This window comes from Notolepis coatsorum (assembly GCF_963971535.1).
Source record: "Notolepis coatsorum genome assembly, chromosome: 14".
Lineage (NCBI taxonomy): Eukaryota > Metazoa > Chordata > Actinopteri > Aulopiformes > Paralepididae > Notolepis > Notolepis coatsorum.
The window spans coordinates 1522357-1542447 of NC_140178.1; the positions used below are offsets into that span (position 1 = coordinate 1522357).

At 46.0% G+C, this 20091-nt stretch overlaps 3 protein-coding genes across 6 annotated transcripts in view; 2 read left to right on the top strand and 1 right to left on the bottom strand.

The window, feature by feature from the left end:
• Window positions 1–1993, top strand: part of LOC311240890 (inactive rhomboid protein 1-like) — a gene marked incomplete at its 5' end in the record, with an annotated part of 22051 nt that extends 20058 nt beyond the window's left edge. Inside the window, one exon of the mRNA XM_084329495.1 lies at window positions 884–1993. Coding sequence (XP_084185621.1) covers window positions 884–1303 — 420 coding nt within the window. The 3' untranslated portion in view covers window positions 1304–1993. The remainder of the gene's footprint in view (window positions 1–883) is intronic.
• nprl3 (NPR3-like, GATOR1 complex subunit) overlaps window positions 1–20091 on the top strand; it is a 285213-nt gene that overhangs the window by 71323 nt on the left and 193799 nt on the right. The window lies entirely within an intron of this gene.
• aanat2 (arylalkylamine N-acetyltransferase 2) lies at window positions 6953–19438 on the bottom strand (the record flags this gene model as incomplete). Its single annotated transcript, XM_084329803.1, has 3 exons — window positions 6953–7258; window positions 11621–11775; window positions 19276–19438. The coding sequence occupies 3 exons, from the start codon at window positions 19436–19438 to the stop codon at window positions 6953–6955; spliced, it is 624 nt and encodes a 207-aa protein (XP_084185929.1).

Consider the following 20091-nt stretch of genomic DNA (forward strand, 5'->3'; position numbering starts at 1 on the left):
ACAGAGAAACATAGAACCACAGGGAATAAGCAACAGTATGAAAACGCAGGACATACAACCAACGGGTAACAAGTAACAGATACAGAATCCAGTAGGGGACCAGTCGGGGAAGTGAGGAGACCGAGGGGAGGGGGGGCAGGAGAGAAGTAGGGAAGGGAGGGGGGGGGCAGGAGAGGGAGAGGAAGTAGCGAAGGGGAGGGAGGGGGCAGGAGAGGGAGAGAAAGTAGGGAAGGGGAGGGGAGGTGGTGGGTTGGAGGAGGGTGGTTATGGGGAGGGGAGGTTGAAGGCTCGGGAGAACAGGTAGGTTTTGAGTCTGGATTTGAAGGTGGAGAGTGAGGGAGAGTCTCTGATGGTCTGAGGGAGGGAGGGTCTGAGGAGGGAGGGTCTGTGGAGGGAGGGTCTGAGGAGGGAGGGTCTGTGGGAGGGAGGGAGGGTCTGAGGGGGGGAGGGAGGGAGGGAGGGAGGGAGGGAGGGAGGGAGGGAGGGAGGGAGGGAGGGAGGGTCTGAGGGAGGGAGGGTCGAGGGGGGGAGGGAGGGAGGGAGGGAGGGAGGGAGGGTCTGAGGGAGGGAGGGAGGGAGGGAGGGTCTGAGGGAGGGGGAGGGAGGGTCTGAGGGAGGGAGGGTCTGAGGGAGGGAGGGAGGGAGGGTCTGAGGGAGGGTCTGAGGGAGGGAGGGAGGGAGGGTCTGAGGGAGGGAGGGAGGGAGGGTCTGAGGGAGGGTCTGAGGGAGGGAGTTCCACAGTCGGGGGGGGCAGCTCGTGAAAAAGCCCGGTCACCAAAACCTTTTGGGTTTGGATGACGGGACAGTGAGGGACCTGTCACTCACTGAGACATCTGTCTCTCCCCTCCCCCCTCCCCCCCCCCCCCCCCCCCCCCTCCTCCAGGTGGGTCCGGCGGGCTCTCAGTTCGGCATCCTGGCCTGCCTGTTCGTGGAGCTGATCCAGAGCTGGCAGATCCTGGCCCAGCCGTGGCGCGCGCTGGTCAAGCTGCTCTGCGTGGTGCTGTGCCTGTTCGGCTTCGGCCTGCTGCCCTGGATCGACAACTTCGCCCACATCTGCGGCTTCGTGTCGGGCTTCTTCCTGTCCTTCGCCTTCCTGCCGTACATCAGCTTCGGCCGCACCGACACCTACCGCAAGCGCTGCCAGATCCTGGTGTTCCTGCTGGTGTTCCTGGGCCTGTTCGCCGGCCTGGTGGTCCTCTTCTACGTCCACCCCATCAAGTGCGAGTGGTGCGAGCTGCTCACCTGCATCCCGTTCACGGACAAGTTCTGCGAGAAGTACGACCTCAACGCCCAGCTCCACTGAGAGAGGCGATCAGCGACCGGGGGGGGGGGGGGGGACCAGGGCGTCGGGTCAAAGGGCGTCAGGTGTCAAAGGGCGTCAGGTCAAAGGGACGCGGATCATCATATCGACCGCTCCGCGTCTCTAATCGTGCCCTTAACGTCGCGTCACCCCTCGCGGCTCTCTCTCTCTCTGGACGCTGACGACACACGCTAGTGTTTTTCACCCGTCGGTATGAAGAGATGCCACTTAGGATTTCCTGTGTTTCACCTTCCTCTCCACCGGGGGGCGCCATCATCACCCTCCTCCCGGTGTTTCCAGTGAGCCTGACTCCAAACGCCCCCGACGGCTCCCAGCGCTCCTTTACTCTTAAAGGGACTTCAGAAGCCAGCCGCTGGTACCGACCGAGAGAAGGAATATCTTTTTATTTTTATTTGTTTTTAACATTCACACTCCAGGAGTAGGTTTTATTATTATTATAAATCAGGCCACCTCTTGAAGAAACCAGGACATAAAAAATCAAATATACCTTTGGTGCCTTTGGTTGATGAATGAACCAACTACTGCCATATTTTTGTTACAATACGTTGAGCACTCGAATGTTTTCATTTTGTTTGTTTATCGCTTCTTAAGGAGTGATGGTTGTTTTAATCAAGGTAGTGTTTTAGCTGCCCGTTTACTCACATGTAACTGAATAAAAAAATATATATATGATATCAGTCTTATGTTCTCTATTTAAATCCAAGCAAACCTTTTTCAAAAACATGCATTTATTTATGTATTCATTTAGTCATTCATGTATCCAACCCTAGCGGCATAGTTTGATTATTTATCGACTTTACCTCAAAGTGAGGTCTTTCCAGGGAGACTTGTGACTTGAATGAATGAATGACTGAATGAATGAATGAATGAATGAATGAATGAATGACTTTATTTGACAATATAAATATAGTCTGTAATCATTTACACGAGTCGTCCGTGGACGGGTGGTCAATACTCACGGATCAGGGATGGGCTGAGCGATCCATTGCTCCAGTGCCACCGTTTCACCTGAACTCTGGTGGTTTCTCAGGGTGCTCGGCTTATTTTTAGTTTGTCACCAAAAGTGCTTGTTTTTGTGCCACTGAAACAGAAATCCCGCGCGTCGTTGTTGTCGGAAGGCGTCGCTGACTGCTCAGCTGTGGAGCGCGACAAGTGCGTCGTGAAAACGTTGTTTTGCGTTGAAAGCGAGTTTAGCGTTTTATCCAAAAGATAAAAACATAGGTTCATGTTTGTACATTTCTAAATTGCGCCAACAACATGTCGCCCACTTTGTCTATTGATACGGACGTGCTGTTCGCTGAGCGGAGACCCCCGCTGCAGACAATCAATCAATCAATCAATCAATCAATCAATCAAACAGAGTGCAGGGAATGTAATTATTACTAATGGTAATCTTTTTTTTTTATTTATTTATAATTTTTTCTCCACATAACATACAACAAGACATACCAGAACACAACAATAAACAATATAAAGAAAAACGAAGGAGCAAACAAAATAAAATATATATAATAATAACAATCAACAGATCAACAGACAATAACAACAACATTTGTGGTCACAAGACAAGAGAACAGGAAAAACAACAATCCATATATATATATAATTATAAAAATACAAAAGACATATACAAAAACAAAAATATACATAAGAAATGATAAAATACTAAAAGACGTTTCTTCCCCACGCCCCACCCACCCTACTCGAGTAATTCATGCGAGCACTCTGTCTGGGAAAACGACTGGTGCCCCTCCCCCTCCTGGTGCCCCTCCCCCTCCCACGGACCCAGGAAGTCAGCAGCTACACGGTTAGTATAATGTATTAGTAGGAGCCAAATTCTATGATGAAAATTGTATCTGTATTGCCCCATTAGACATATAGTTCATTATGGTCTTTGTGCTTTGTGTTTATTAATATATGTCATAATGAATTCCAACCTGGTCTACTCCCCTTTTTCCAACGTTCCCTCTACCTCCTATAACATGGCAGGTCGTTTAGAGTTCAGGTAGGCCCAGGTAGAGCGGTACCATATCGTTTTTGACCGCACTTAATTGACAGTTTACGTTCATTTACTAAACCCCTTTTGTTTGTTTTATAGTTATTATAGGCAGCTATTGGGGCTGTTGTGACGGTACATAATTCGCTTTCAAATAAATCCAGTTTATTTGACAAAGTACATCATCTTTTCTTTTGGACTGCAATTCGGAGCGTGTCGGACTAACGCATCCCCGGAGTCTCAAGGCAACTTTGGTTCGTAGGATTGCCTTCACATTTGTCAAAAACTGCCGCTGGATAAATGCCGACAGACAACATCTAAGCACAGCAAGGACGTAAAGGTACCATAAAATAATGGATGTTTGTATCGGATCGCCATAAACAAGCCGTTGTGTATGAACTGTGGAATGGATTCATGGATGTGATGAACATAAAACGGCGCAGCCGTCTTTATTGTTTGAAGTTATGGCAGTGTGTCGGTGTGTGCGTTAGTATGGAAGGCCAAAAGGGTAAAAAATACACCAATAATACCCACCCGTTTGTAGAATAAATAAGGGATAATGTATAGCTACGAGGTCATTGTTGCAAAATAATTGACCGACACAGAGTTTAAAATACCGAGCCGCTTCGGCGAGGTGTTTTAAACGTCAGTGAAGGTCAATAATTTTGCGACAATGACCGAGTATAGCTATACATTATCCCGCTTATTACATGGCTAACTTACTAACAATATACCTCATTCATTTTACACCATCGACAAGACGAGATCAAATGCAGACCCAGTTGTTCTGTGGCTCCTCTGTCATCGCCGGCAGCCGGCAGGTGTGTGGTCTGATCACCTGATGAGTGCAGCTGTGCACATGCTGAGCTCAGCTCTCGTGACCGTCTGCCACCAAAATGCTTGATTGTGATTGGTCAATAGCGCTGTGTTACCCGTATCAGCGGTCATTATTGCGCTATTGACCAATCACAATCAAGCATTTTGGCGAATGTTAAAACGCCATGTAATAATCAACGTAGATTCATCTGCGAATTGCGTAAGCGATGCAGCGCCGTATTTTTGACCCTTTTGGCCTTCCATACATTTGAGCGTGCATGACGTCACAAGCAGCGTTCACCAAGTGTATCGTTTCCCACGTTCTAACTGCTTCATTCATAAATTGCACTGTTCTGCTATGTTTTATATCTTCTCAGTATCATCACCAGTCATGGTACAAAAGAGCAAACCAACGCCCAGGGACTCGTCACACTTGGATTTGTATATTTTACAAAAATAGAAGAATATTTACAACACACTCGGAGCACTAATGCAGAAGTAGCAGCAGTGATATCCACCTGGTTCATCACCGGTCTCATCCATTGCGTTACGTACAGAATCGTATTGTAAAACAACAACACCGTTGATTCTAGATAACAAGTGAAATACACAACGCTAAAACTCGCTCACCCTAGATGCTAACGGTAAGAGAACAACATACTTTGTTTACATTATAGCAATTCCAAATATATGGCCGACACATGTGGCATGTGGGCTACATGACGAACTGTCAACCGTCTCGCACGCCTTCTGCCTGAAGCGGTGGATGCCGTCTCGTTCCTTCGTGTGACGTCACTGTCCTCTCCTCCGTGTGACGTCACTGTCCTCTCCTCCGTGTGACATCACTGTCCTCCTCCGTGTGACATCACTGTCCTCTCCTGTCGCGGTGGGGCCGGGATGCTGTGAGCAGTGGCGGCTGGCCCATAGAGGGCGCTAGGGCGCCGCCCCCCCCTGGTGGAAAGAAGAAGAAGGTGGTTTTTGATTTTTCTATAATAGTACATTTAGACCGCTAAAAATATAATACATTTTTTTTAAATAAATTGTTTTAAGTATGTTTGTGTTTAAAATGCACTATATGCACTATATCAAATATAAATCATTGTTTGTGCGTCCTGTCATCCCCTCTCTCTTCTGGGGCGCTAGACATTATCGCCCCACTGACTAGGCGTCAAGTGCGCAACACAGCTAATTGAAAAATGCACAGAGCAACATAAATGGACCTAACAACTAAATTTAGCCAATCAGCGTCTTCAAAATGATGCCTGATGGGCGCTTTTTCTAGCGCCCCAAGCAGAGTCACTGGTGTGTTAAAGGGTTAAAGGGGGCGCGGACTGATGACGACAACAACACAGGGACTCAAGACGAGACAGGATTACAGTTGTTGTCGTCGGAAATTGATAATAATCACAAGATGCATTCAGACAGTGGGCGGCTACGTGGCGTAGTGGGCAAGGCGCTCGCCACGAATGCGGAGACGCTGGGCTCGCCTGTTCGAGCCCAGCGCTCCACATTGCTTTCAGTTTAGCTGGTCGTTCATACTAATACACATTGGCCGTATTAGGGGGTGGGAAACTGATGGGTGGGGATCGGGCGTTGTGGACAGCGACTCCTACGGGTCGGTTGGTGCGCCTGCGCAGTGGAATCAGGAAGTGTCGGGGGCAGCGTGAGCCTCCCACGCGTTACTCCTCGCCACTGAGAGATCGAGCTGCGCAGGTGAAAAGATGCGACTGCTGTTACCTCAAGTACCGGAGGGGACTTGTGCTATGTATGACTTAGTCCACATTGCAGCCGGCTTGTGGGAGGCAAGAAACAGCGTCCGTGACAGGGGAGGGTTGAATTGGATGATACGAAATTGGGATGGGAGAAAATATAGAAAATGGGAGAAAAAGTGGATCAAAAAAAAAAGATGCATTCAGACAGTGTTGGATCTAACAAAATGGATTTATGGAGACACATTTATGGAAAGTTCAAGCCCGGACCACAAAGCTTCTCAAAGGGTTAGCGCGTACGTGATGTTCGTACGTGATGTTATACCACAGCAAAACAAGTGAGTTTCTATAACAATATATACTGTTCTGTAGTTACTGAAACTGATTGAATATCAAGATTCAAGAGGTTTGGGTGGCTAAGTGGCGCAGTGGGCAAGGCGCTCGCCACTAACGCAGGAGATGCTGGGTTCGAGCCCAGCTCTCGGCGTTGCTACCAGCTTGGCTGGTCGTTCATACTAACACAATTGGCAGTATTAGGGGGTGGGAGGCTGGTGGGTGGGGATTGGACGTTGTGGACAGCGACTCCTACAGGTCGGTTGGTGCGCCTGTACAGCAGAATCAGGAAGTAACAGGGGCAGCGTGAGCCTCCCACGCGTTACTCCTCGCCACTGAGAGATCACGCTGTGCAGGTGAAAAGATGCGACGGCTGCCTCCTCGTATACCGGAGGGGACACGTGATGCAAGGCTTCTATCCTCACTACAGCCGACCAGTGGGAGGCATGGTCTAACAACGTTCGAGACAGCGGAGGGGAGAATTGAAGGGAGAATTGGCGAGGCGAAATTGGGATGGGATAAAAATAAGGAGAAAAAGTGGACCAAAAAAAATAAAAAGATTCAAGAGGTTTATTTGTCACATACATACCAGGAGGGCACACAGTGAAATGCGGGTGGTCACGCCCGCATCGATTGTGCAATAAATAATACAATAATAAAATAGACATAAAAAAAGCAGGTAATAAGAAGACATAAGGATATGGCACCGCCCCACCTAGAGTAACGTTCACCAGCCGCCCCTGGCTGTGGGGCACCGACCCGCCGGCGGGACCAGCGCTAGCAGCCGCTGTTGCGCCGTGCGTAGGCCAGGCCCCCCAGGGTGTACTCCATCTCCTGGAAGCACATGTTGGGCACGCTGATGGCCGAGGGCCCCTTCTCCTTGAAGCCGGCCTTGCGGTAGAAGGGCACCAGGAACTCCTCGCAGACCAGCAGCGCCCGGCGCAGGCCCGGCACGCAGCGCAGGTACTGCAGGTAGCGCCACAGCAGGATGGAGCCCTTGCCCTGCTGCCGACAGTGGCGGTGGACGGAGAGGACGTGGAGGTGCACGGCGGGGGAGTCGGGCACGTGCTGCGTCATGGCCTCCTGGTGGTGGAGACGGGTATTATTATTATTAACCATGTCACGTGCTGCGTCATGGCCTCCTGGTGGTGGAGACGGGTATTATTATTATTAACCATGTCACGTGCTGCGTCATGGCCTCCTGGTGGTGGAGACGGGTATTATTATTATTAACCATGGCACGCGCTGCGTCGTGGCCTCCTGGTGGTGGAGACGGGTATTATTATTATTAACCATGTCACGCGCTGCGTCATGGCCTCCTGGTGGTGGAGACGGGTATTATCATTAACCATGTCACGTGCTGCGTCATGGCCTCCTGGTGGTGGAGACGGGTATTATTATTAACCATGTCACGTGCTGCGTCATGGCCTCCTGGTGGTGGAGACGGGTATTATCATTAACCATGTCACGTGCTGCGTCATGGCCTCCTGGTGGTGGAGACGGGTATTATTATTAACCATGTCACGCGCTGCGTCGTGGCCTCCTGGTGGTGGAAACGGGTATTATTATTAACCATGTCACGCGCTGCGTCATGGCCTCCTGGTGGTGGAGACGGGTATTATTATTAACCATGTCACGTGCTGCGTCATGGCCTCCTGGTGGTGGAGACGGGTATTATTATTAACCATGTCACGTGCTGCGTCATGGCCTCCTGGTGGTGGAAACGGGTATTATTATTAACCATGTCACACGCTGCGTCGTGGCCTCCTGGTGGTGGAAACGGGTATTATTATTAACCATGTCACTCGCTGCGTCGTGGCCTCCTGGTGGTGGAAACGGGTATTATTATTAACCATGTCACGCGCTGCGTCGTGGCCTCCTGGTGGTGGAAACGGGTATTATTATTAACCATGTCACGCGCTGCGTCATGGCCTCCTGGTGGTGGAAACGGGTATTATTATTAACCATGGCACGCGCTGCGTCGTGGCCTCCTGGTGGTGTAAACGGGTATTATTATTAACCATGTCACGCGCTGCGTCATGGCCTCCTGGTGGTGGAAACGGGTATTATTATTAACCATGTCACGTGCTGCGTCGTGGCCTCCTGGTGGTGGAAGCGGGTATTATTATTATTAACCATGTCACGTGCTGCGTCATGGCCTCCTGGTGGTGGAAACGGGTATTATTATTAACCATGTCACGCGCTGCGTCGTGGCCTCCTGGTGGTGGAAACGGGTATTATTATTAACACTTTGGTTGCCTAAGGTTAAATTATTGATATACCATAGATTGCCAGCGCTATTTGTCTATGGAGAAAGTCCCCTTCTTTGCAGGGCTATAACTTTTTAAATTCTATTGCTACATTGCCATTATTAGGGCCCATTCAAAGTCCTATATGTATTGTTCATTGTGTAGCAACGTTAAACTTTTTCATTCACATATTCATAGTAAAGTATGGTCTAATGTATAAGTATGTTTTCATCTCTTTCTGCAGCTTTCTCCAGAACGTGATATATAGCCCCAAATGCATTATATTGATGATGAAATACAGTTTGATGGCAATCAGCGCGATATAAAAAATTCCAACTAGACGTACTTCTAGAAGTTACTACACGTCATCTGATGTTGACCGGATGGGCGAGGGGGCGTTTATAATTCCGTGGGCAGCGTTATACCAATCATCTAATGTGGGTCAAATGTTGATAATATCAGTTATTATCGAAGACGGTAACGTTACACGCTGAAACTCACCCCAGTCTCCGCGCGCCGTTGGGCGATCATCGTCGAGTAGAAATTTTATCATTATGGGATATATTATTACCCGGTCCATCTCCAGCTTGTATAATGGTATATACGTCCAAATCATGTTGTTTATCAAGTTATTGGCAATCGATCGCTATGTAGAGTGACGAGCTAGAGTCACGGGACATGTACCGAGTGGCCGGAAGCAATACGGACGTCTAGCAAAACCTCTAATGCGCTTCCTGTTAAGCGCTTGCGCCGATCGGCCACCAGATGGCGCTCCTGAACCGCCAGAGAGCTCAGTGGGTCCTGCTGGTGGATCTCAGGCCAGCGGAGGGACATTATGAATCCGATCGCAGATTTTTTAAAATATTGATATAAAGACGACGTACAGCGTCCCCCGGCAACTTTAGCATGGCCAGCAAAGACGTCTAAAGACGGCTCCCGGCAGTCAAAGTGTTAACCATGTCACGCGCTGCGTCATGGCCTCCTGGTGGTGGAAACGGGTATTATTATCAACCATGTCACGCGCTGCGTCATGGCCTCCTGGTGGTGGAAACGGGTATTATTATTAACCATGTCACGCGCTGCGTCATGGCCTCCTGGTGGTGGAAACGGGTATTATTATTAACCATGTCACGCGCTGCGTCATGGCCTCCTGGTGGTGGAAACGGGTATTATTATTAACCATGTCACGCGCTGCGTCATGGCCTCCTGGTGGTGGAAACGGGTATTATTATTAACCATGTCACGCGCTGCGTCATGGCCTCCTGGTGGTGGAAACGGGTATTATTATTAACCATGTCACGCGCTGCGTCATGGCCTCCTGGTGGTGGAAACGGGTATTATTATTAACCATGTCACGCGCTGCGTCATGGCCTCCTGGTGGTGGAAACGGGTATTATTATTAACCATGTCACGCGCTGCGTCATGGCCTCCTGGTGGTGGAAACGGGTATTATTATTAACCATGTCACGCGCTGCGTCATGGCCTCCTGGTGGTGGAAACGGGTATTATCATTAACCATGTCACGCGCTGCGTCATGGCCTCCTGGTGGTGGAAACGGGTATTATTATTAACCATGTCACGTGCTGCGTCATGGCCTCCTGGTGGTGGAAACGGGTATTATTATTAACCATGTCACGTGCTGCGTCATGGCCTCCTGGTGGTGGAAACGGGTATTATTATTAACCATGTCACGTGCTGGGGGGAGGGGGAGGAAACCGGTATTATTATTAACTCATTGACCGCCAAACCCGAGATAAGTCGGGTTTCGCCGCCAACGGTTGAGCGCCATACCCGTGAATTCTCGGGTTTTGATCCTTTGATATTTTTCCTTTGATCCCCCGAACGATTTGGGCATAATGCATATAACACGTTTTATCTCACAATCTAGGAAAAAAGACTGGATTATTTTGAAACAGGGCGATGTTTACCGTGGTATGGCGCACAAACGAAGGGATGTAGAAATGAACTGTTTCGTCCCTATTGTACTATAAATAGTGCCTGTCAAATGAGCCATACTATTGTCTCCATAGCTATAATACACAGCCAGGGTTGTACAATTGTGCACAATGTGGTCAATACACTAATTAGAATAACAATACAGTGGGTAATGATATCCATGTAATGTTTTTAAATCAAAACTGAAAACGAGTCTCTTCCACAGTGCTTTCCTTGGCCATTCTATTGTTTATTGTTGCGATTACATTGTATTTTAAATAGGGCTGTCAGTTTATCGCGTTAATTAAATTAATTAATTACACAGCAAATTATCGTGTTATGAAAATTTACTCAAAATTAACTATAAAAAAAGTAAAGAATTCGTTTTTTAATCTCATTCATTTCATAAGAACGTAGAATAAACATTTACAGATTTTTTTTTTTAAATGGTCCATTTGCATGTTCTTGGTATCTGATTCTAGGGACATCGATGGATCTCAGGGAATGTATTCCCAGTGTCAGAAATACTGTGTCTGTTACTAGGCGTGAGTAAATTGTAATGAACCAAATGAGAATATCAATTACATTTTATTTAAATTTGTGACTGTGAATAACACCATGCTCAAAATTGACCAGACCTGAAAAATCTAAGCAAATGAATAAATGGAAGATGATTAAACAGAAGGTTTTGTAGATACAGTACTGAATTCTGCCATCCGGACACATGCAATTTGAAATATGATTATAGAATATAGAATATCAGGCCTAAAATAGTTATGCGATTAAAATGCGATTAATTAGATTAATTACAAATCCTGTAATTAATTAAAAAAATGTAATCGCCTGACAGCACTAATTTTAAAGTGTGCTCTATAAATACAATTCATTATTATTATCATCATTATCCTTAGTAATGGAGAGTTATTTATTTGCCAATCATTTGTGAGGGCTATTTCCTCTAGTTTCCAAGACCATATGTTTTTGTTGCTGAAACGCTTTTATCCAAAGCGACTTACAAGTTCTGTACGACAGGTCATCAGGAAGGGTACAACTCTATCAGCTGAGTAACAATGTTCATCAAAGTGTTGAGTGCTACAGTGTAGGTTAGTTTATTAGGACAAGTGCATGACAGTAAGGTTAGTTAGGGTTAGAGTTTTTATTTTTATTTTTTATTTCAGATAATGGTTGATTGTTGTTGTTGTTCATCAATAAAGACGCACGCTCCTCCTGATCCCCTAGCAGCAGGTTGGGCTCCCCTCACCTGTGCCAGCCGCTCCTGAGCCCAGCCTGAGCCGATGATGAAGGCCACCAGCTGGCCCTCCTCGAACCAGCCCAGGGACAGCTGGGGGCACTGGCTCAGGAAGTTCAGCACCTCGTCCAGCGTGAGCGGGCACTCTCCAGAGACGGAGACGAAGGCTGGGGGAGAGAGGAGGGACAGGGTGAGGAGGGGGCACTCTCCAGAGACGGAGACAAAGGCTGGGGGACAGAGGAGAGACAGGGTGAGGGGGCACTCTCCAGAGACGGAGACGAAGGTTGGGGGACAGAGGAGAGACAGGGTGAGGAGGGGGCACTCTCCAGAGACGGAGACGAAGGTTGGGGGACAGAGGAGAGACAGGGTGAGGAGGGGGCACTCTCCAGAGACGGAGACGAAGGTTGGGGGAGAGAGGAGGGACAGGGTGAGGAGGGGGCACTCTCCAGAGACGGAGACGAAGGCTGGGGGGCAGAGGAGGGACAGGGTGAGGAGGGGGCACTCTCCAGAGACGGAGACGAAGGCTGGGGGGCAGAGGAGGGACAGGGTGAGGAGGGGGCACTCTCCAGAGACGGAGACGAAGGCTGGGGGACAGAGGAGACAGGGTGAGGAGGGGGCACTCTCCAGAGACGGAGACGAAGGCTGGGGGACAGAGGAGAGACAGGGTGAGGGTGAGGGGGCACTCTCCAGAGACGGAGACGAAGGCTGGGGGACAGAGGAGGGACAGGGTGAGGAGGGGGCACTCTCCAGAGACGGAGACGAAGGCTGGGGGACAGAGGAGAGACAGGGTGAGGAGGGACAGGGTGAGGGTGAGGGGGCACTCTCCAGAGACGGAGACGAAGGCTGGGGGACAGAGGAGAGACAGGGTGAGGAGGGGGCACTCTCCAGAGACGGAGACGAAGGCTGGGGGACAGAGGAGAGACAGGGTGAGGGACAGAGGAGAGACAGGGTGAGGGGGCACTCTCCAGAGACGGAGATGAAGGCTGGGGGGCAGAGGAGAGACAGGTTGAGGAGGGGGCACTCTCCAGAGACGGAGATGAAGGCTGGGGGACAGACAGAAAGACACAAAGGTCATGACCTGAGGACAGACATTGGAAATACAGTCTGCATATAATCCTTGTTATACAATAGCATGCAAATATCTTGATTCTGATTGGCTGAAACACACTCCACGTGACCCCAGATCCCTCCCACAACCGAATTACTTTTTTTTAATGAGTCTGAATGAGTCCGCCATAGATAGACAAATGAAAGTATGAATATCTTTTGAACGAATCCTCCAAAAAAGATACAGTCAACTGGAATATGTTAGTTCGTTACACATATGTTGGATTATGTAATTGGTTTGTCATGACCCATTGTGAAACAAAAGAAAAATCGCGCACTTAAAAAAAAAACGAAATGGCCGTCGATTATTATTATTAATTTTTTTGTCACACCTTGGATTTACTATTGGATCTACTTTCTCTGTGGATGGTTTTGTGAATAAATCTCCATTATGCTTCAATTACTCTGTGTTTATTGTATAGCAATAAGGTTGGGTGAATTCGGCCATTGTATAAAAGCATTACATCACTTGAAGTTGTGTGTTATACTCATTAGATCACGCCTAGGGGGGTCTAACGACCCTCCGATGCGCGCCGGGCCTAACAACCACCCCTAGGCATGATCTAATGAGTATAACACACTCCTGCGCATGATGTAATGCTTAATTACATATCTAATAATAATAGCGCTTTTCAATGACCCAAAGTCGCTGACAATAGGCAAAAAACAAAGAAACATAGAACCACGGGGAAAACGGAGAACAATATGAATACACAAGAACATAAAACCACGAGTAACGGATAACAAATACAGGAGTCAGTTGGGGAGACAGTCGGGAAGTGAGTAAGGGAAACCAAGGGGGGGGGGGGGGGGGGGGGTGCAGGAGAGGAGAGAAGGTAGGGCAGGGGAAAAGGGGGTGGTAGGTTGGAGGAGGGTGGTTATGGGTAGGGAAGGTTGAATGTTAGGGAGAACAGGTAGGTTTTGAGTCTGGATTTGAATGTGGAGAGTGAGGGAGAGTCTCTGATGGTCTGAGGGAGGGAGTTCCACAGTCTGGGTGCAGCTCGTGAAAATGCCCGGTCACCAAAACCTTTGAGTTTGGATAACGGGACAGTGAGGGAAAGAGTGGAGGAGGACCGGAGAGAACGGGTGGGGCGGTAGGGGAGAAGGAGATCAGTCAGGTAGGGGGGGCAGGCTATGGAGGGCTTTGAAGGTGAGGAGTAGTGTTTTAAAGTTTATGTGGTGTTTGATCGGGAGCCAGTGGAGGGAGTGGAGGACAGGAGTGATGTGTTCGCGGGACCGGGTGTTGGTGAGGAGGCGGGCGGCTGAGTTCTGGACCATCTGCAGTTTATGGAGGGAGCGGGAGGTGATGCCAGTGAGGAGGGAGTTACAGTAGTCCAGGCGGGAGGAGATGAAGGCGTGTATGAGGGATTCAGCAGTGGGGGGGGGAGAGGCAGTGATGGATTTTGGCAATGTTGCGGAGGTGAAAATATGATGTTTTTACAATGGAGAGGACATGGGGGTCAAATGAGAGGGTGGGGTCGAGGATATCTGTCGATACTATATCTATATCTCTACATATAATATATATCTCTTACTAATTACGCTGCTGGCCAGTATGACTACCATAGTGTACATATTAATACTATATCTATATCTGTACATATCTCTTACCTACTCTTACTAGTTACCCTGCTGGCCAGTATGACTTACTACCATAGTGTCTTTATACCTGCATTACTGTACATATTAATACTACAACTCTGTACATACATCTGATTAGGACTATTACTCAGTAGTACTCATTTATATATTTTATACCCAGTTTAATCACCTGTACATTGTGTAAGGGTCCACCTGTTCTAGGACCCTCCCCTCCTGTCTGTACTCCTCAACAACCCCCACCTTTGCACATACTCTTCCATGGACTTCCTCCACCTGCTGGACAATTCTCAACATTGCACCTTGTTCATTTATATCTGCTCAATATCTTTACCACCTTGTTTACCTCCTTAGTGTCATTGCCTGTAATTCTGTTGTCTGCATTGTTTCCCCTGCCTTAGTCTAGTGTTGTTCAGTGTGGGTATTTGTATTTCGGCCCAGTGTTGTATTGTGTTCTAGCCTAGTTTATTCCCCAGTTTGTTTTGGCCTTGTGTTAGTTCTGTTTTGCTCCCAGGTGTGTCTTATTCCCAATTACCCTCTTGTGTCAATCAGTGTGTGTATATATGCCCGTGAGTTCCTTGTATTCCCTGTGGCGTCATTTCGTTTCCTGCTTTGCTCTAGGTGTTTTGTTTCTCCCCGTGGTCTGTTCCTGCCGTTTGCGGAATAGAGTTCTTGTTTCTCGTGGCGCTCCCGGTGTATCCGCTCACTCGCCTGGTAACGTTTTTGCACTGTGTTCCTTTTCCAGCTTAGCTGTGTTTTTGTTTTCATTTGTTTTCTAGCTTTCTCAGTTTAGTGTCGCTACTGTTTGTTTGCTTTCTTTATTTGAAGTGTCTCTACTGCGAGTATTTTGCAGCACCGTCATGTGACGTGTTTTTTGTTTGTACTTTGTGGGAGACTTGCTCTCTCCTCTCTTTTCGTTACCAGTTACTCTAATTAAAGCAGCAGTGCTCAATTTCGAGAACCTACATCAACCTCTCGTCGTGTCTGTTCTGCGTTTGGGTCGTCTGCCAACACAATCCCTAACACATTGTATATTACTGTATAAAAAAATATATATAATAATAATAATCAAATCAAATTCATCTGTAAGGACCAACAACACACGTTAATGTCCCCATGGGCCGGACACGTCTTCTTAAACAAGTCAAGAAGAAACATCACAATACATCAAGAACAAACCAAAAAACACCATGAAATCCAAAATAAAATGTAAAATAAATAAATGCAACACTCCCCACACGAAGGTAAGGAAAAACTCATTAAAAACCTAGCAATAAGAAAAATGCACCACAGGCAATGTGGAGGGGAGAAACCTTAGAAGGGCCGTTCAAGGGGGGATCTCCCTTCTTAGATGTCGGTGATAGTAGTGTTGCAGACGGACAGTTGGTAAGCATGCACTCATAATGAGTAATAAAACACAAATAAGTACATGCAATAGCAACTGGGGTACATAAGAACATTTTGAAAGATTGAAAATAGAATAGAGTTGATGACGGATCCATTTGAGGTATTGGGGCGGCGTAGAGAGGATCGCATCCTCTTGGCCATGATTGATTGATTGAAAACTTTATTAACAGATTGCAGAATTGGTTCAATACAGTACGGCTCAATACAAACAATTGTTAAGGGGATGCAGACCAGAGAAAGACTTTCGTCTTGTTTACATCAGGGTCCCCCATTTTCAATTCATCAAGACATACAGATATACAGTGCTGTTTCATCAAGACATTTATGACATACAAGATATACAAATATACAGTACTGTTTACGAGAAAGAGATCATAAAAAAAATATATACATTCGAAGGGGAAGAAACTGTACATTGGAGGGGGTTGGGTGGGTGGGGGGTATTGGACATTTACCGGGGCCAGTTTCTAATTGCAGCCACCCGTAGGTGCTCTTTGAGAGCGGTTTTGAAAGTGGGTAGTGATTCACATTCCTTTACAAGTTTTTTTTTTTTTTTTAAATTTTTTTTATTATTGCAAAACAAAACTTATTAAAAGTCAGTACTCAACACACAATGTATAATGAAACTTTCAGTAAAGGTGGTTAAAATATATGCAAGTACAGAAACAGGATAAAACAAAAATAGTCAATAATAACATTTTAACCGTATACCGTGTATATCCAGCGAAGTTACAATTATATAAATGTTAGTATATAATATACCCCGAATACCTATTTTCTAAAACCCTACACACATATGCTCCAGCTCAAATCCCCCCCTCCCGGACCCCCTCTTGGATAGTACCTCTATTATCCCTCACTCCTAACCAGACATCACCATTATAGGCTAGCTTTTATTCTCTCCACCACTTCTAACCACATTAACATTTTGGATTCATTGAGCCCTAGAATTCTTGCTGTTGATATTTCTTGATATATCACATCAAGATATGTAAGAAACCACACTTTCCGGCACATTTTTTCCGGTTGAAACCAACGTGATGCAATCAGTTTTTTAGCTACTGTGATACCCGATAAAACCAATCTTTTTAGTTGTGGGTTCACTGCAAACTCAAAAACATCATTCAATAGCAATACCGCGGGGTGTACAGGTATATTCCAAAATACGAGTATTGATAATTGTTGGGACACATCTTCCCAGAATGCCTTAACTGGTGGGCAGTCCCAATACATGTGCATAAATGTTCCTTCGTCCCCATTTGTACATTGGGAGCATTTGGAGTTTTGTATAAGCCCCATTTTGCACAGCCTTATAGGAGTCAAGTATGTCCTGTGAATATAGTTCAGATTGATTTGTTGATGATCCGGGTTCCTTGATGTAAGTCGGACATTTGCCCAGGCTCCTTGCCAATCAAAGTCATTTTCCAGGTCTGGTATATCCCTCCTCCAGACATTGTCTAGTTGAAGGGTTTCGTACGAGGACGTTAGTAATTGTGAATAAAAACCTGATACAAAACCTCCCAATGTATTTCTGTCATAGAAAAATTTGTGGTATCTGTGGTGTTCAATTGGTATATGTAATGGAACACCGTGAGATCTCATACAAAGTTTTAACTGTATGTAAAAAAGCCATGTGGACTCGGTGAGGTTAAACTTTATGCATATTTCGACATAACTACAGAGGCCCTTGTTATTAAAACTATCCCCTAATGAGTGTATGCCTCTTTCTTCCCATACAGGGAATCTTATAGGTCGTTTTCCCATTAAGAGAGCATTGTTATTGAATATGGGAGTGTGATTATGCCATACTTGATTGTTAGGAAATTTCCTTTGAGTTTCCCGCCAAGTCCTGATTGCATGGGTTATTATTGGGCCAAATTCTCGCTCACAATGCTTGATTGAAAGTTTAGTGTATGCTATGTCTTTCAATCTCTGTGGGGCTACTATGTTTTCTTCTAATTCTCTCCAAGATACCAAAGCCTCGGGGTCAAACCATATCTTCTTCAATGGTCTTAATGTGAAGGCATTAAAATATTGTAAAAAATCTGGGACTGCCATGCCACCGTCTGCTTTACTTCTCTGTGCGGTGGATCTTTTTATGCGAGGTGGTTTGTTATTCCAAATAAATTTGTATGTGGAGGTTTGTAATCTTTTCCAGTAGCCCTCTGGAGGAGGTAACGGAAGCATTGAGCTGAAGAAATTGATTCTTGGTAATACATCCATCTTAACTATTGATACCCTTGCCTGTACTGAGTTTTTAAGTTTCCTTTACAAGTTTACAGCTTTAGGTAGGGCGTTCCACATTGATGTGGCATAATTGCGAAACGTGTTTAGTCCCTTGTTTGAGCCGAATCTGGGTTTAACATGATTTGTGGAGCTCCCTCTGGTGTTGTGGTCGTGGTATTCACTGACCTTTGGGAAGTATTTTGACATGTATATGGGTACCTTAGTGGTGTAGTGTATCTTGTAGACCAGGCCCATTGCAAGTTGCTGTACTCTGTCGTCTACTCTAAGCCATCCTAGGTTGTCAAAGTGGGCAGGGGTGAGGTGGGTTCTAGGAGTAAGGTCAAGTAGTAGTCCAGTTTGTTTTGTGAGGTTTGTCATCTTGTTTTTAGGGCCTTTGAGGTGCTTTGGTACCATGAGGTGCAAGCATAGTAAAATAATAAAAAATATTAATAAATATTAATAGCTATCTACATAGTACTCTCCGTCCAGAGTGCACCACAGCAATTACTATAACACATTTTTAAGAACATTTAAATGAACATGGCCATAAACATCAGCACACAAATTGACAAAATAAAAAAGTGCATAAACTTCAGACATAAGAATAGGTATAAAAGACAATATATATAAAAGCTGTTATATAAAGGCTGCTATATAAAAGCTGCTATATAAAAGCTGTTATATAAAAGCTGCTATATAAAAGCTGTTATATAAAATCTGCTATATAAAAGCTGTTATATAAAATCTGTTATCAATCAATCAAATGTATTTGTATAGCACATTTAGACATGACACAGCCAAAGTGCTTCACAGTAAGTCGCATAGCAAAAAAATAAATAAAAGGAAAGTGCTCAAGTATAAAAATAAACAGAAAATATAAACAACCAACGGATAGACAAAGAAACGGAACGACACGTCAACAGGCAAGGCCAGAGTCAGAGTGAGACAGGGAAGGCCAGGGTCAGAGTGAGACAGGGAAGGCCAGGCGGTGTAGGTGGGTTTTGGTTTTATAAAAGTTATATAAAACCTGTTATATAAAAGTTATATAAAACCTGTTATATAAAAGTTATATAAAACCTGTTTTATAAAAGTTATATAAAACCTGTTATATTAAAGTTATATAAAACCTGTTTTATAAAAGTTATATAAAACCTGTTATATTAAAGTTATATAAAACCTGTTATATAAAAGTTATATAAAACCTGTTTTATAAAAGTTATATAAAACCTGTTATATTAAAGTTATATAAAACCTGTTATATAAAACCTGTTATATTAAAGTTATATAAAACCTGTTATATAAAAGCACCGTTTACACAGTGGACCTACCTTCTCTCTCGATCTCGAACACGCTGATGGCGTCCTGGGAGGTCAGGTTCCGGAACTCGCTGGCAGGGAGCGTGTGCCGCCTCTGGGTCCGTCGGGGGACCATGCCGCCCGGCGTCTTGGGGAAGAAGGGCTTGTGGAAGGGCGAGCCCACCTGCTGGGTCATGGTGACCTCAGGAGTGACCTTCTTCAGGTGTGACCTGGGCAGGAGTGAGCCTCTCTCTGTCGGGCTGGTCTCCCCGGTCTCCTCTAGTCTTCACGTGTCGATACGGCTGTTCTCCCCGGTCTCCTCTAGTCTTCACGTGTCGATACGGCTGTTCTCCCCGGTCTCCTCTAGTCTTCACGTGTCGATACGGCTGTTCTCCCCGGTCTCCTCTAGTCTTCACGTGTCGATACGGTGAGCGACGCTAGGCGAACAAGCTCAGAGTTTGATTGATTGATTGAAAATGTTATTAACAGATTGCAGAATGGGTACAGTACAGTACAGTACAGCTAAATACACACAATTGTTAAGGGGATGCAGACCAGAGAAAGACTTTCGTCTTGTTTACATCAGGGTCCCCCATTTTCAATTCATCATAACATTTATGACATACATGACATACAGATATATATCATGACATTTATGACATACAGATATACAGATATATATCATGACATTTATGACATACAGATATACAGATATATATCATGACATGTATGACACACACGACATACAGATATATATCATGACATGTATGACATACACAACATGCAGATATACAGTACCGGAGCCAGAGCGATGGAAGAGCAGTCACGCCGGCCGGTGAATTCAACCGG